This window comes from Patiria miniata, unplaced genomic scaffold (assembly GCF_015706575.1).
Source record: "Patiria miniata isolate m_02_andy unplaced genomic scaffold, ASM1570657v1 HiC_scaffold_27, whole genome shotgun sequence".
NCBI lineage: Eukaryota > Metazoa > Echinodermata > Asteroidea > Valvatida > Asterinidae > Patiria > Patiria miniata.
Window position 1 is genome coordinate 5,113,500 of NW_024037066.1, and position 16,319 is coordinate 5,129,818.

General features: G+C 41.4%; 1 protein-coding gene across 1 annotated transcript in view; it reads right to left on the reverse strand.

Annotated features, from left to right (window-relative positions):
• LOC119734486 (gamma-aminobutyric acid type B receptor subunit 1-like) overlaps window positions 1-16,319 on the reverse strand; it is a 50,753-nt gene that overhangs the window by 19,497 nt on the left and 14,937 nt on the right. The window contains exons 5-8 of the mRNA XM_038208016.1: window positions 5,644-5,771; window positions 4,798-4,915; window positions 1,232-1,295; window positions 590-667 (exon numbers count right to left, since the gene is read on the reverse strand). Coding sequence (XP_038063944.1) covers window positions 590-667; window positions 1,232-1,295; window positions 4,798-4,915; window positions 5,644-5,771 — 388 coding nt within the window. The remainder of the gene's footprint in view (window positions 1-589; window positions 668-1,231; window positions 1,296-4,797; window positions 4,916-5,643; window positions 5,772-16,319) is intronic.

Genomic DNA, 16,319 nt, shown 5'->3' on the forward strand with positions numbered 1-16,319 from the left:
TTTAGAGATACACATCTCTAGATGTGTATCTTTAGGAGTACATTTAGAATGCATGTAGGTGCCAGAGATTACGTTGGGGGGGGGGGGGGGTGTTTTGGTCATGTCACATTGGCAACCTGATTAGTGCATTGTGGGAACTGTAAAGGATTGTGAAACGGGTATTGCTAACATCAACAATTTGTTTTTTCACTGATGACGGCATATGTGGTTATGCACAGAATCCCTGGTGAAAAAGTTGATGGAATACCTAAAACGTACCAACTACCTTTTGACTGCACAACTTCTTCGCAGCGAAATTTTTCGGTGAAAACTGAATTTTCCCATATATGTCGTGTACACAGAGCAGAATTACCATTTGTACATATGAAAAATTAATTAGCCATAATTCCGAAACCCTTTGACCTATAGTCATGAGATTTCTTGGGTATGTTCATGATAAAATGTTCTATGCATGTACCAAGTTTCAAAATTTGTCATCACTCGATGGCTGAGATCTTAGGGGGAATCCCCCCCCCCCCCCCCCCCCGGCTGAGAGATGGTCAAAATAACCCGGCCCTTTTAGGGTTAATGACATATCTTGTGTTCTTACCCCACCATTCCACTGGAACAAGCCACGTCAAGTTATCTTGCAGGGAGTCATAGTAAGCAATCTTATGATACTTTCCATCTGCAACAGAAATGAGTTGTCAAATGTTTACCTTATTTCAATAATTTCTCTACTTTTTCTTAGACCCATGCATGGAACCTTTACAGATGCATTCCCCATCTTGTTTTTAAGTTTCATCCCAAATACATAGATTCCTTTTCTAAATTGCTATTTTTCTAGCTGTACATAAAGTTATTCACTTTTGAATGAGCCATCGACCGAAAAAAATTAGCCCATGTTTAGTGACTGAATTATTACTTTACAAATTTGAATTGGCTGCCAGACAATAATTCCGTTCTCGCGGGGTAGGCTGGTACCCGCTCCACAGTCAGTATGGTTAACTTACGGAACGGGAACCAGTCTGCCCGCAAAGCGGATCTGTTTGTGCCCAAAACAAACAGCTTTTTTTTTTCAGAGGTTTGCAGACATCCAAGAGAGGAGAAAAGTGAGGATTTTTTTGTTGAAATAAAACATACAAGTTGAACATTTATTAATAGAAAAAACAATTTGATTTTGATGAAGAGCACGGGAACACAACTTTAACTCACTGACTGAAATGGGTCTAAAAGCTCTTCATAAACATACCTATCATCTGTTCAATTTGCGTTCTCGTCACACGGTCTCCTGTTGCTGTGAATGCCACCTGACCCTATAACAAAAAGAGCAAAATATGTGAATTATAGAAATATCCTGAACAATTCAGACTATCAGACTTCATCCAAAAAACAAAAAACAAAAAAAATAATACAAACCAGCCACCTTTTTCACATTTGGATGAATCAAATGCAATACTTGAATAAGGAACTCTAGACAATTATCAGAATATATTCTTAAAAAAACAACAACAATTGCATACTCTATTCCCAATGATCATTCTGGCAACTGTATATCTATACTCAAAAGCAAAATTCCAAAGTCCAGTCCTTTTTGCCCGGAGGACTTTTATCATTCCCCCCCCCCCTCAACAATGACTACAAGTGACCTTAATAAGAGTCCAACGCACTTGTTCGAAAATCCCCAAGATTACTGCCTTCTTAACTCATCGCAATTTCGCCTTGATAAAAAAAGCGAGAGAGAGAGAGAGACAGAGATATTGCCAGGGCAGAATGAAGACCCAACATTTTCAGACTGAAGAAAAAAAAAGAAAAAGGAAAAGAGAAGCTCCCCTTTCAAGCTAGAATTAATCCGACTTAATCCCATGGGGGACAGCAGAACATGGCTCAGGGGCTCAAAGGTGGGATTAAGGCTGGTCAACCTCTCGGCATGGATCAGGAAAAAAGGCAGCGCGGGGGCTGTACACAGGAGAGTTTTCAGTTTAATAACGGTCTCTGCTCGGCTGCGCTCCGACACACCGCTAGAAGGGCATTTTATTACTTTTTTATTTCTTATAGTGCTGGCTCCCGGCACTGATTTACGAGGATGTGTGGTCACGTTTGTGTGTCGTGTTATAGCGCTAGTCCCTGCTGACAATTCTCTCAACGGGTATGTTAAAGCAGAGGAGAAAGAGAGAGAGAGAGAAAAAAAAGAGGGAATTCTTGGGGAAGTGACCGTTCGTTGCCTAATTCATCAATACCGAGTCAGTGCGTCACCTCTCAACGAATGCATCGATACGATTACTTGATTTGATTCTGTACAGTGCCCATGCGACGGATGTCCTGAGATCATCCGGACATACTTTTTATTGGCGTTTGTGATGGGCACGCTTAGGGGTGAACGGGATGGGTCTACAATGGCATTTCAGTGTCTGGTCTGTGTTTTAGGGATCCTTAAAATAGTCAGGTTTTTACAGTTTCTTTTTAAATTGTTTAGTAATCTGTGGTATAAATGGCAATAAAGAGTTATCTGAAATTATTTATTTATAGTTGTCTAGAATTTTAGAATTTGATTGAAAGTTACTTTTTCATCGCATCTGTAAGAATGATATAAAAACTGTGTCATTCAAATCTATCTTCACTTTTACCACAATTTCAAAAACCTTGTATAAAAAAAATTGGCCTGACCCATAAACACTCCACAGAAGTCTTTACAAAAAGCATCAGCGTGATGAAATACGATCTAGATAATTTACACGATTTCTTCCCCCAAAGGCTGGATTGAATCGCGAGCAGCTATGAAGCCCGTATTAAACCCAAGTTACGCATGCAGACACGTGCCTCAGCGCCGTCTCCTTGTGGTTAAAACATTCCCACCCCTCCGGGCGCCAGTTCTTTCTTTTCTTGGCTTTCAATCCCCTCCCCCAAACCAGATCCCCGTGTCAATGATACCCAGTCTCTCATGTGAAACCCAATATAGGTTGATTTGGTATCGTCTTTCAGACAGGACGGCAATTTTTAGGGCAAAGTGGGGATGGATTTCTCCGGACGATTCATCGCAGCTGTGCCAAATTCAGTGGCGTAAATCTGTGCCGGCGAGTGGGGGGGGGGGGGGGGGGGGGGATGGGGATGACCAAAATCCTAAAATTGCCCGGCCGTGGAAATTCGAAATGCATGGGGGGGGGGGGGGGGGGCCTGGACACCACATTATACCAGGGGCATTCTTTAGGATAAAGCTGTATATCAAAATGTATACTCGCGCTTACATTTTTCTAGCTTTTGTACTTTGTTTTTCCACTGTTCAGTGCTATTGAACACATTTTAGTTGTTGGGACGTTTGGGAAAATACCTCAAAATCTGCATTTTTTTCTAATAAAAGGGGGGGGGGGAATATTCAATAGCCCATCCCCCCCTGGTCAAAAAGTGGGGGATATATGTGCTTTTTAAGTGCAACCTGGAGCTCTTACAATTCATTGCATATTTTGGGTGGCCATATTTCTGACAAATTTCTAATAGTTCTAAAAAAATCCAAAACGTCTGAACATGACCTAGAAATCAATTCATCACCGAGTTATTTAAATAAGAAATCTGTTTTAATGACCGACGACAATGTGTGACGTTTCCAACACAGCTCAATGAAATTATTTCCACCTAAATTTTTCACCGTTCTCTAGTGGGGAACATCCATCAATTATTCAGATCGGTTTCACAGCTTGTGTGATTAAAGAGTTCTCAGTCTCTTCCGTCACTTTGCTGGGAGTTTGCTTACATTTTTTCCCGTTGATATATGATCCAGCAGTCTCCAAGACTGCTTCCACGACCCCTTGGTATCATATTGCACTTTAGGGCCGACCTTCTTTTTTTTCAAGAAGAGGCCAATAGTTTTACACATGCTCAGACTGACTAATGTCCTAGACTAGAGAGGCTACACGGTGTTAACGCATTCGATTTAGTAATGTGAAACTTGGTATCCTTTTCACCAAGTACCTTTAAGAGTGTCTGTTCCCATTAATGTTACTTACAACTGAAGCAAATAAAAAAGAGAAAGATAAGTAGATATGCCATCTTCTTCTCAGTCCAAGCGTGAGTACTTTTTGCTAATGGACATTCTGCCATTTCGTTGAGGCCTACGCACACAAGACGTGAGCATAGCAAAAAGCATGCTAAGCTCAGGTGCAGAATCTGCTCTTAATAATGATGAAACAATAACAATATCTATGCGGTTTCCACTATAAAATACACTGAAGGTTGCCAATTTTTTTTCATGCTATTAGGTTCGTTGGTAGAGCACTGGTACGTTACTCCAGAGGTTGCAGGTTCGAACCTAGTGTATGAAACATCCGCTTGCACACAAGCGTCTATGATATGCGTGCAGATCCGGTGATTAATTATGCGAAACAACTGCGTCTTGACCTCCAGATTCCGACCATTGAGCAGGCGCCTTCTATCGGGTCTTCCATAACTCATTATTGTATTAAAACAGGGCAGCGAATTGACCAATCAAAAGGTTAATTCACATTTCAGCACTAGACGACGTCACAGTTTCCAAAGTCGACTCTGATTGGCCAGCACGTGGGATCGCATAAATTTGCATTGCACACATATATCAGATGTTGTTGCAGAGATAAAATGCAGGCTCCGTTGACCAATGGATGATATTCAGACAATTTCAAACCCTGCTTCAGACAATTTCTTTGTTCAACTTAGTAATTATTAATCAGCTTCACAGAAAGTTAAGAATCAATGTCCAAAAATAAAAACTCTAATTCTCAAAATGGTTTGGTGACAGCCCTTCCCAAGTGATGAGTCCCGAATGGTAATTTTCCCCCTCCTACTTACTGAAAGTCCAGGAAAGTTGGTGGTGTTGAGCGCATTGAAGATCTCATCCGCAATCTCCAAGTTACCGTAAGTGTAATTCTCTAACTTCAATCCACGGTCAGCAAGCCTATTGGCAGTTCTGCAATGATAAAAATACACAGGGGAAGATTAAAACAAAAGGGCTACACCAAAATGATTCTACAGTAAAGAACATCACCAAAAGTCCCAAATTGTATTTTCATATTCAAATTTTCATATTTCATAATTCAGTTCTTTCTTTTCATTCTTTTCAATTCTGCTTGAGATCTTGGTGTGGACATTATTTGCGTGAAAGCATTTGACAGTTCAAAAATTTCAATTGTGTATAATTTTTTTAAAGCCTGTTACCCAAAAAACCATAGCTTTGGTAACTTTCCCATTAAAGGGTCACAATTTAATTTTGCCTCAAAAAACACAAAAACATTGACAAATCTGGAAATTGCCATAATAGAGCAAGATGGCTAAGTTGGGAGAGCACCGGTATGGTATTCCAGAGGTCGCAGGTTCAAACCCTGCTCTAGTCAATTTCTATTATCAATTTCATAATTAATTTAAGTTTCAACATGAATTTAGGGCTTCGGCGCCATTCTGGCCATATTTTAACCCCAAAATATGACAAATCATAAACCATTTTATCAGTTCAACAATCCAGGGTAATAATACTATCAAGATTATGAAAAACATTATGAAACACACTGTATACCTACTACACTTTCTTGTGTTTTGAAATCACTTTTGCCAACAATAGACGATCCTTGTGACTAGCCCAATAAATAGTTTGTGTCATAAATAAATTTTCAGCTAAGGTGACAAATAATTAGTTCTTACTGGTTAAGGGCCAGTGCTATAGACCATATAGCATCGTATGCCAGTGGGCTCTCGGGGTAGCCGGACACTTGGGTGGGATTGGACACGTTCAGGGCATCGCTGATGCGAACTTCGTACTCATCAGAGGTCTACAAAGAAAAAGACAAAATGGCAATAACAGTTTTTGTTAATTCCAAATCCTGGAGTTTTCTCTTCCAAACATGACACCTCTGGGGGGAAAAAAATTCCACAAGTCAATGCACTGGGGCCACAGAACTATTCAGCGATCACTGGCTTTCTTCAGCTCCAGGGAAACTGTCAACATTCAAGCTGTCTGCCGGGGATTCATTTGTTTACCAAACTTGACCATGGTGTGTCGCTTCCGCCAAGCTTCCCAGCCTCAAATAAATCAAGGAGCCAAGCAGTGGTGAAATATTTTTCAATTTGGGGGAAATTTCCTGAACTGTCCGAAGTCATTTGCCAGAGCATTTGTCCAGCGAGAAGATGCACGTATCAAATTGTTTAAAGACTAGGACTCTGACTGACCAACGACCAGCGAGGAATGTACGAAAAATTAAAGGGGCTACGGCCGCAGCCATATAAGGTTTTAGATACGGAAGCCCTGATGGGCAGTTTGTAGGGCAGGACTGTACGGGTCAACTGGAAGTTCATTGACCGCTTTCGTTAAAAGATGAACTATGACCAAACTGACCATCTGCATATCACTGAGGTTGTGGCCTCAAAAGATAATACAAGATACAGAGATCTGCTTTGACGTGAACATTATTGTAATGAGTTTTTGTTTTAGTGAAGAAAAGGTTGAATAAGTCAGTAAGTAACTTTCGGGGGGGGGGGGGGAGAGGGAGGGAGAGGGGGGGAGGGGGGGAGGGAGGGAGAGGGGGGGGGGGAGGGAGGGAGAGGGGGGGGGAGGGAGAGGGGGGGAACCCCTGGCAAAAATCTTTGCTGAATGCCTTCTAGTACCAAATGCAGTTTCTTTTTTTTTTTTTTACAGATTTTCAGGTGACATCCAAATAGCTTTATGATCTGAAGAAGTTAATGAATGAAACATTGCCCGTGATATCCAGGGTCACTTTTGAGTCACTTTTGTTCCCATCCCCGTCCCATACTCTCCCTCCCCCCCAAAAATACTTTTTGAAGATCATTCCTAAAGGCATTGATAATCATATTCCTGTTCACGGAATTCCAAAGTGCCTTTCCGACAGGCAGCTTCAACAAAGCTACCTTGAAATGTGCTTGCCAGACCACGCACCAAGTTAAAAAATAAAAATTCACACCTGCTGCATCACTGTCACACATTAAACCATCCCTCATTGCGGCATTCAAAGCATGCATGTCACGCAGGTAATCATTGTTAATTAAGGCCAAAAAAACAAGTCTCCGGTTTCTGGTATGCGCGCGTGTCGCCGTAGCCATGCGCGTCGGCAAAATGAAAACGTTTTTTTTCCAATGAAAGATGATGTCTCAAAACCGCCAAACTCACTGGTTAGACTGGAATCCTGCTGCTGCACAATTTTAACGTGTTTTTAGATTGGGTTATGGTCGAGAATAAGCTTGATGTGGCCTCTCTGGACTCCCATATATTTGCACTAAGTTTAGTCGGGCACCATTTGCAGTCATCAGCCGACATTTGAAGCAAAAAATCAGGTAAAAAAAAAAAAAAAAAAGCCGCGTCGCCGCACCACTTTTTGGGCAAGCTCCATACCAGAAACCGGAGACTTTTTTTGGGGGGCCTAAAGCTCTTGTCACTGTCGACCTTCACCTCCGTCTCCCTCAAGCCCGACGAAAGATTGTTTTTTTCCTTTTCAGACTTTGATTCAAAAATGCAGGCACTCCAGTAAATCTTATATTTAATAAAACCCTTCATTTCTGCTTATCAATAAATCCATTTTCTGATCGATTATTTGACTGACCTTTGCACGTCAGACTGCATTTTCATTGCACTCTGTTGGACTTTAAAACGTAACTTAGTTTCTAATAAATTGACTTAGCTGATGGCATAGCTAATAAACTGAACTAGTTTATTAGCTTTGTCATCAATATTAGGTCAATCAAAGCAATTTGATAATAAGACATGGTCAACCAATTGGCAACCAAACGTTATTGCCTAACTGCATCCCCCCCCCCCCCCCCCCCCAAATGAATTGAAACAAAATTGACACTCCAACCAATCTACTAAGAAACAAATTACACACGGAGACGGGTGCAATTTCCCAAACAAACCAAGACAATAAATCAACTTCAGGCAATAACAAACGATCCTGCAAATCCATCTTCTGGCCAACGGACTACGGAAGCGAGTCAGTGTCGACCAATACAATCGTTTAAGCAGATGGATGACAGACGACAGGTTGGGCATCAAGTGCGCAGCCAAGTAAGCAACGACGTTATCAAACCGGGGATCAGATCAATCAAGCAATAAACAAGTTGCTGGATATGCTATCTTTTTAACCAGATCTTAAAACAAAGGCTCAAAACCCTAAATGAGTGGCGCAGAGATTGAGCTGGGTTAAAGGGAAAATACAACATTTGCAAACATCAAAAAACGAGATGATCAAATTATCACGAAATACCTTACTGAATTGTTAGGGACTGACAGTCTAAAGCATCCTTTAAAATCGTGGCTCCTGGTGTGCTGACATTATCAAGAAAAACTGTATTTTTCCAATGCTGGTCAGCCGACCTGGTCAGCCGAGCTGAAAATTGCAGCAAAAGCAAATGTTGTACACTCCCTTTAAGGGGTTCACTACCCCTAAGCGATGAATAAATACATAAAATAAAAACTAAGTAATGAAAAAAGAGATAGATAAAAGCACCAAAGTCAGGTTTTAAAGCTAAAATTTATGGTAATATCATGAGGGGAAAAAACAGACCGGAACAAGTGTAAACACATAACTACGTTATTACATACATTTGATTATCAGAAATAAATAGCGCCTCCTGTTGTGTGATAGTATCAAGCCCTCCCTCCATTTAAAAAAAAAAATCTTGTCTGATTCATCTTACCACCACCCTCCAGCACAACACCAGTCACTGAACCTGTTTTAGAAAACTGGGACGATTGGAAAGGACACTGAATAAGCTTTCCAATGATGTATAAACTATGGGAATTTGACAAAATCTGATGGAGTTATAGGTATTTACAATTCCCTATTTTCGGGCCTTGGAGTTTTAAAACTCGAGAAATGTGAATTCCTCAGCAATGCACATTTCTTTAAAAGCATTCAGAATGAAAGTTAGAGTGTACAATAATCACTTGTCTGAATTTATGTGCACAATGTTCATCAATATTCTATGTAAGGCCAAAAAAAAATAAGTCGGTCTCTGGTCGGCGCGCGCGTCGATTTTAATCATGCGCGTCAATCTTTTTTTTTCCCAAAATGTTCCGCAGTAGCTCCAACAGCGCCCTCTACTGCCGCACCTCCTCATTTTTTTTTACCAAAGAGCACCAAGGAATGGGAAATTGCACCACGGCAAATGATCGAGAGCACCAAAGCAAATTATGAAGGACACCAATGTACATGAGGACACCAAAAAAGCAAAATAGTACCCCACCATGTCTGTACAATCCAAGCTTGAAGAAAAAAAAAAAAAAAAGCCGCGTCGCCACGTCAATTCCGGAACTTTGGTCTGACCAGAGACCGAATATTTTTTTGGGGGCCTAATACAGGCTGTATCTTAAAATATGGCCCTCTGACTTCTGATTGGTTTGTGCTGTGGAGGGTGTCACATTTCTTTCGTGGTCATTTCCAGACAAACTTTTATAAATGAAAGTCTGTCTATGAAGTTTATGTACTTGAGTATGAATAGTCCCGCGATGCAATGCAGCAAATATTTTTATTGTCTATTTTTGGCTGGCTCCATTGCCATTCAAATAGGCAGCTGATGCCACGCTATTCAAGTTTAAAATCTGCCAAGTTTTTAAAGGAAGTAAAAACTGACAAAGAGTGGCTAGAGAAGTTTGGAAGCAATCCAAGGTTAGAAACTCTATCTTCCTCGATCTCAAGACCCGAAATAAATATTGCAACGTCCTTAAGCCAGGCCAGCAGCATTCCTCCCATAAGCCCTCATTACTGTTTCCTCTTTGTGCCTTTCTTGACACCCCCCCCCCCCAACCTCTCGGTAGGGATCTCTAACCAGCATTCTTACAATCTGACCCTCCCCTATCGCCACGGTGACCAGATGATGAAAATGCGGTAACCACGGCTCACCATCCCTAGTCTTGTTGATGGTGGCGGTGGGGAGAAGGAAGGGGGGTGGGAGAGAAAAAGGTATGCCCGGAACTCTAATTGGAATTACCTAGGGTATCTTTGTCATTCCAGTCTGTTGCCGTGCCTGATTATAGCCTGCGGCCATCTTGTATTTCTTACATAAATATTTGTTATGACAGTGCTTCAGGAGGTTTAGTTCTGATACAACAAAGTAATCAGGTTTGACATGGCGGGACCCATCCAAGATTGGATGAGCAAATTTATGAATTTCAGGAAATTGCATGAGTGGTAACGTTTCTTATCGCAAAGATTCCTGGGCATTGTAAACCTCAGCAGGCACAAAAGAGTGAACCAACGTCCCTCCTCAAAACTTGATAGCCATTTTGTTCTTTGTGAACTCTGCGTAAACGTGAAAAACAAATAAATGTAACGAATCTTTATTTTGTTTTTCACATTTCACTTTAACTGTTCACCAGACTCTTTTGAAAAGTTTCTTTTCTGTTTTCTAGTAGTTTCGTAGTGTTATTTACTGTGTCCTAAATTTCATCTTCTGTTCACTAACCAGTGGAGAATAATGTGACAGGATAAAAAAAAACTTTTGTCTTTGGAGAACATCCATTTTGCTGGAAACATCCAACTCTAAAATTTGAAAAAACGTGGTGCACTTGATTATAAACCACTTTGACGATCACTTATAGAGGGTTACACAATCAGTCGGGCGTCTCCTAAAATAAACCCTCAACTCCCTCGCGTCTGGCGGTGCAATTTGTTCATTCTGCAAGCTCGTTAACGGAGACGAGTTACAGGAATGCTGGCATGTCCCAGGGAACGTCATGTTTTCAAGCAACTTTCTGCAATTAATGCTTCTAACGGCAATCACGCCACTGCGCTTATGCTATCAGGTTACACATTACTTGTGATTTATGGCGACCGATTTAGTATCGTCAGAAGTAACGAAAAAGAAAAAGTGAAGAAAGAAAATGGTGTTCTCTGAGGAAGTTCCGAGTATTAAAGTGAGTGGCTATACTGGTGACATCTGCCACTGTTTATTAATAGTTCCGTACCGGACGCAACCTCCCATGGGCCAGAGTTTCAACATGCTCGGAGTGACTGAAATTTCTGGGAATTATGCAACGAATTTTGCGAGGCTGGCCTTGGTGATACATTACGCAGGTGTCACCACGAATCAACGATAGCCAGGTGCGGACTTGAGCAAATAAAACAAATTTACAAAAACAAAATTGCTGAGAGAAATTAAACATGGACGTCAGACGTCAGAAACATGGACGTCAGAGCAGATAACACAACAACCAACAATTTGTTTTCCCCAGCAGTGCATGCAAATTTATTCTCAACCAAAAATTAAAGTTGTTCTAGTTCATAAAAACTGTAAGAGTTTGTAGTGTATGGTACTAACTTTTCCCATTGTGGGCTAATTTGTCTGTTTGCTGTGACAGGGCGAGGTAATTATCCAAGTTAACAAGGAACCTACATGTACTTCTGATTTATTTTGCGTATGGACCAAAATTTAAAAAAAAGCTGATTTGTGATTAATCAGATCATCAATCAAAAGAATTTGAAAAATTGGCTTGTTATTATATTTTGGGCAAAACACATTTACGAAATGCTGCCAAACAACGTAAGAATGCAGGAAAATAGTTAATTAAGACTCGTTAGACATGAAAACAAGATGGCGACCTCACTATATCAATGACTACTAATTATGAATAGGTTGATTAATTAGACTTCTTTGTTGTTTTGGAATGATGGATTTGCAACTTCCTTTTTCAATAACAATCCCCTACAGATGCATAGAAATATGCAAGGTTGTCGTAGTACGTAGTAGGGTTTGTGAAGTTATACCTCCATTTTCTGAAGGGGGGGGGGGGCACTCATGGGTTTATTTACATGTTCATTAGAGGTCTTGCTTTCCTGTCCGTATTCTTAGCAGGGGAAAGAACTCAACATAGAGACTCATGCCATTATGTTGTGATTAATTATTTTAAGGTTGAACAAAGAAATTGACTGGAGTGTGGTTTGAACCTGTGACCTCCAGATTGCTGTTCCGGTGCACTACGAACTGAGCTATCCCTCAGCAGCTCTATGTTGGCGGTTTCCAGTTATGTCAATGCCCTTGTTCGAGGGTCGCTAGTCAGCAGCCATGAGAATTGTTGTGATTTATGTTAAACATTGAACATTCCCACCAACAGTACGATCAATCTCAGTGACATGGGACTATCGATTGTGGTTTACTTTTAAAGCTCTACAGTGTACAATGTCCACATGGGACTTTTATCCTTATCCAAGCAGGAATAAGAATTCAACCTTTACCTAGCTAGCCTTTGCATAAGCTTTATTCCGATCAATTCCAACGATCCAAAGATCCGATGTACCAAACCATTGGGGCGGGGAGAATGCCATGAAACCAAGCATGTTACCATCTGTCCCGCAAATTAACATGTGTATAGTTGCCATGGTAACCAATCTTTCTTCCCCTGTTGTCTCCGACCGTCATCTAGAAGACGTGATTATCACCGACCTGAAGTCTCTCATCGTGACGCATCACCGTATCTGTACTTCGTTTCAGGGGTGTAACATTAGCTCAATCTTGGCACGCTCAATTTACCAGGAGATGGTCTTATAAACGACAGGTCTATTGTCGGTGGACAGCAACCTCCCAATAAAGTTGAATACGATCTTCCCTGTAACATGCATCAACGATAATGGCTTCTAAAGCTTCCTAGTAGACAACAACAAATGTATCGACTGAAGAATTTTGCAATTCTGATCAGTTTACAGCCTATTTATTAGACCAAGTTTTGTCAACTTCAAGAACCCTTTTTGCTGCCGACATGGTTTTTAAATTCATCTTGAAAATGATCCTTCTTATTTCCACTGTATATGGGCCATTGCATGTTTGTACATATACCTTGACAAGTGGGAAATACAATCACAGTCCAATTTCTTGGACATGTCTACAACCCAGTCGCCAGATCCGGGCATTGGGGGGGGGGGAACACCACAGTACCAGCTAGGGGGCACACCCACAAGAAAAAATGTAGGGGGACCAATTGCTTGCCTGCCGCACCCCCCCCCCCCCCTCCTACAGGCCTGGATGTCTAGCACAGAAAATTGCTCAGCATAGAATATCTTTGCTCCAGTTCCACAAATGGGTTCTTAAACACGCTTTTGGCAACTTGGTCATAACGAGCAAACGTGTATGAAACACAAGTGCAGTTTCAGGCTGTAACTCTTGACCCGTAATAGTCAGAGTGAGTAGCTCAGGTTTGGAGGGCAGATCTAGAGAAACTAAGGCAACAATTTTGGGAGTTGTCACTACACTGTTCCAAGAACATTGAAAAGTCTTTCCACAAATATTAAAGGTACTTTGGAGACTAGCCATCCTTTTGATAGCGTACCTATCTTTACCCCTCTGAAAAATATAGATGAAAAAGCCCCCATGTTTGTGGGAACGCTGTGAAAGATTACCCAAGGATCGAAACTTCAGAAGGTGTACAATTCCTGCAAGGTAAAAAATCACATTGCATCTGCAAAAAAGACAACTTGTTCCCAAGTTTTCATGTCAAAATGTTCGTCTTCTCATACTTTATTTGATCAAATCAGTGAACAGTGATCTCAAACTAATGACCATCTTGGAACCATTCAAAAGATTCTACCCTGTGAGAAGAGCCTAGCAATTGGTGGAAAAACTTGAAGATTGTTCACAGAGGCAATAACTAATTTGAAACACTTTGTTTGGACGTGCACGTACTCCTGCCCTTTGCAAATTTATCACTACCTTGGACTCCAGGTGATGTCCCACAAATCCTGAAAATAAAACTATACAAACATCAAAAATGTGTCTGATAAATGATGACCACGACACAAGGGACAACGTAAGAATGCAGAGGTGGGGGATGCTTCTGAAGCCCCAGTGCCTTCTGGGAACAGGTGATACTCTCAATCACGACCGCTGATACATTAAGTACCATCACCTCTACGGCGATCCTAATATTTGCCGCCTTAGCCAGCCCCTTGCTCCCATTCCGAACTTGGCAAATGATGCAAAGGATAAGGAAACAAAAAAGGAAATTGATGGCAAATGGAAATTCCTTTGAACAATCTGGAGGCGATTTTTTTTCCTAGCTTGTCTCCTTTCATTGAAACAGCAGATAAATGACTCTCTTACAACTGGAAGTCATTTTGATAGATGTATCTTTAAAGAAAACAATGAGACTAGTTTAAAAATGCAGTGAACCTTAGAATTAACTCATTGGCACCCAGGAAAGTAATATTTTTGTGGCACACATACAGATTGGTATAGAAAAGAGAAGCAGGAGGGGCAGGTCTGAGATGTTTGGGGGTGGGAGAGATGAAACACACAATGTCAGTTCACAGATCAATGTGTGTCTTGTACGAAAGGGACTTGATTTCAGGGAGCAATGAGTATAAGTGAGCTGAGGAGAGAAACCCCATTAGAAGGAGACGTAAAAGAGATGCTAGACTTAAGTGCTTAATAATGAATGGTTCCCTAGTCAAGCTCAAATTAAGACACATTGAGGATGTCGCCTACAATGTATCGCAGCTTTTCTTTGCAGCCTGCTGTCGGTAATCGATCTGCGCCGTCGGGATTACAAACTGTCTACGTCATTCACTGGCAGCACCAGGACCCCACTGCCAGCTACTCGCGTCTCGTTAATTAACAAGTGTATTAAGAGTGTTGTATCGTTGAAAGCTCAGCAAAATGAGTACAGATTTCCTGAACAAGCGGCGGGCCGAACTTTTGACAGAACCAAATACATCCAATTCAAACAGAACCAGTTGCCTTTAAACAGACAGAGGGTTATAGAATGAAGGAAATAGTTTTTGAAAGCAGGGAAGACTCCCCCAAGTAGAACAGCTAAATGCACAACGCACCGCAAAGGAAAAACAATCAACTCCAAAATTGCTTCTAAACGAGACACCTGTCCAAATGCCACTGGCTCCACCCCTATAGATATAAACTCCATCAAACACTTCTTCAGTTGATACTACCCCAGGTATTATTAGTGTTGCAGTTACATTTATGCCACTGCGGGGAGTAGAGGGGGGGGGGGGGGACAAGCAGCTGACGGAATAAACTGTCATTACCCCCCTGCGAATAAAATACATCCCCTTGTGCTGAGGCGAGGGAGGACGAAGGATTAAATGGATGAAATCCAGTCGCATGTTGCTGGTTTCTAAATGTGGGTCATCAGGCCAGGGGGTCGCCTGATGAACGGAGAGTGAATCTTGCTTGGAACGCAGGCGCTGCTTTAGAGTTATTGCTCTGTAAATCTTTCTTGAAGATTCAGAACAGAAAACTCCCAGGCCCTGCAAATCTTCTGAGTGGTACAGCGAATGTCTTTCTTCATTATCAATTTGTTTCTGATTTAAGCGGTAGTCTGTAGGTCTTTCCGGCTTGATCTAAAAATGGTTTTGTCGTGCCTATGTGTAATTTTAGGAGGGTGAAGAATGGGTTTAAGATTTTTTTTCAAGGGGATGGCGAGGGGTGAGAAATCAAAATCCTGCTCTCTGGTTCTGGAAATTACCCCCCCCCCACCACACACACACAAAACAAACCCAGAACCCCTATTTTATGTCACTTCCTGCCCGTTTTTACTGTTACATTTCCATTAATTCCCTGTGTGATGTTTGCTTCTTCTTTCCGGAGGCTGAAAAATACATGACAAGAAAATCTGGCTGACAAGCCATACGCTTTGCCGGTCAAATATTGTTCCCTGAATAAGCAAACATATCACACGCTAAGCATTTGAGTGAAATTGACTCCTGACATACATTGTATGAGCCGTGTTTGCCTTGATCTAAATCCATCATAGGCAGCTGAAACAATACTCCTATGTAGCCAGTGCTCTTCTCTCTTATCTTCTGACAACATGAACCTCTACGTTTTTTTCTTTCTCCATCTGAAGCAATTCCTGTCCTTCAGTCATCTTGCTAGGCAATTTCCTTGGATGTCCTTATGTGTCTTGACCTTCCAGTTGACAAGGTTGTTTTTAACTTTTTTTTCTCTACAACTGCAGTCATTTAGGTCATGCATCAGTCATTTGCTGAGATGTAAGAACTGATCGATCGGCTCCAAGTATCCCTCAATGGTGCGAAAGGGAGAGTTGGGGGTGACTACTTAGACCGGAGAGACATTGGGCATTGCCGACGACGCCTGATGCTCACGCAAAGATGTTATAGCTTTGTGTACATTCAGAATAGAATTAGTCACGCGTACTTCGCACCATACGCCCGTGAACCATTATGCATACATAGTGTGCGTCATCCCCCCCAACCCACCCCCCTTCCCGGAGCTCTCAAAAGTGGTCATAAAGTGGCCTCTCTTGTTCGCGCACGTAGCCCTTGCAACACTGTATCACTAGTGTTCAACAGAGCTATCCAGCAAAATTGTTTAAATAATTTTTGGATGTGATTTTTGAGAGG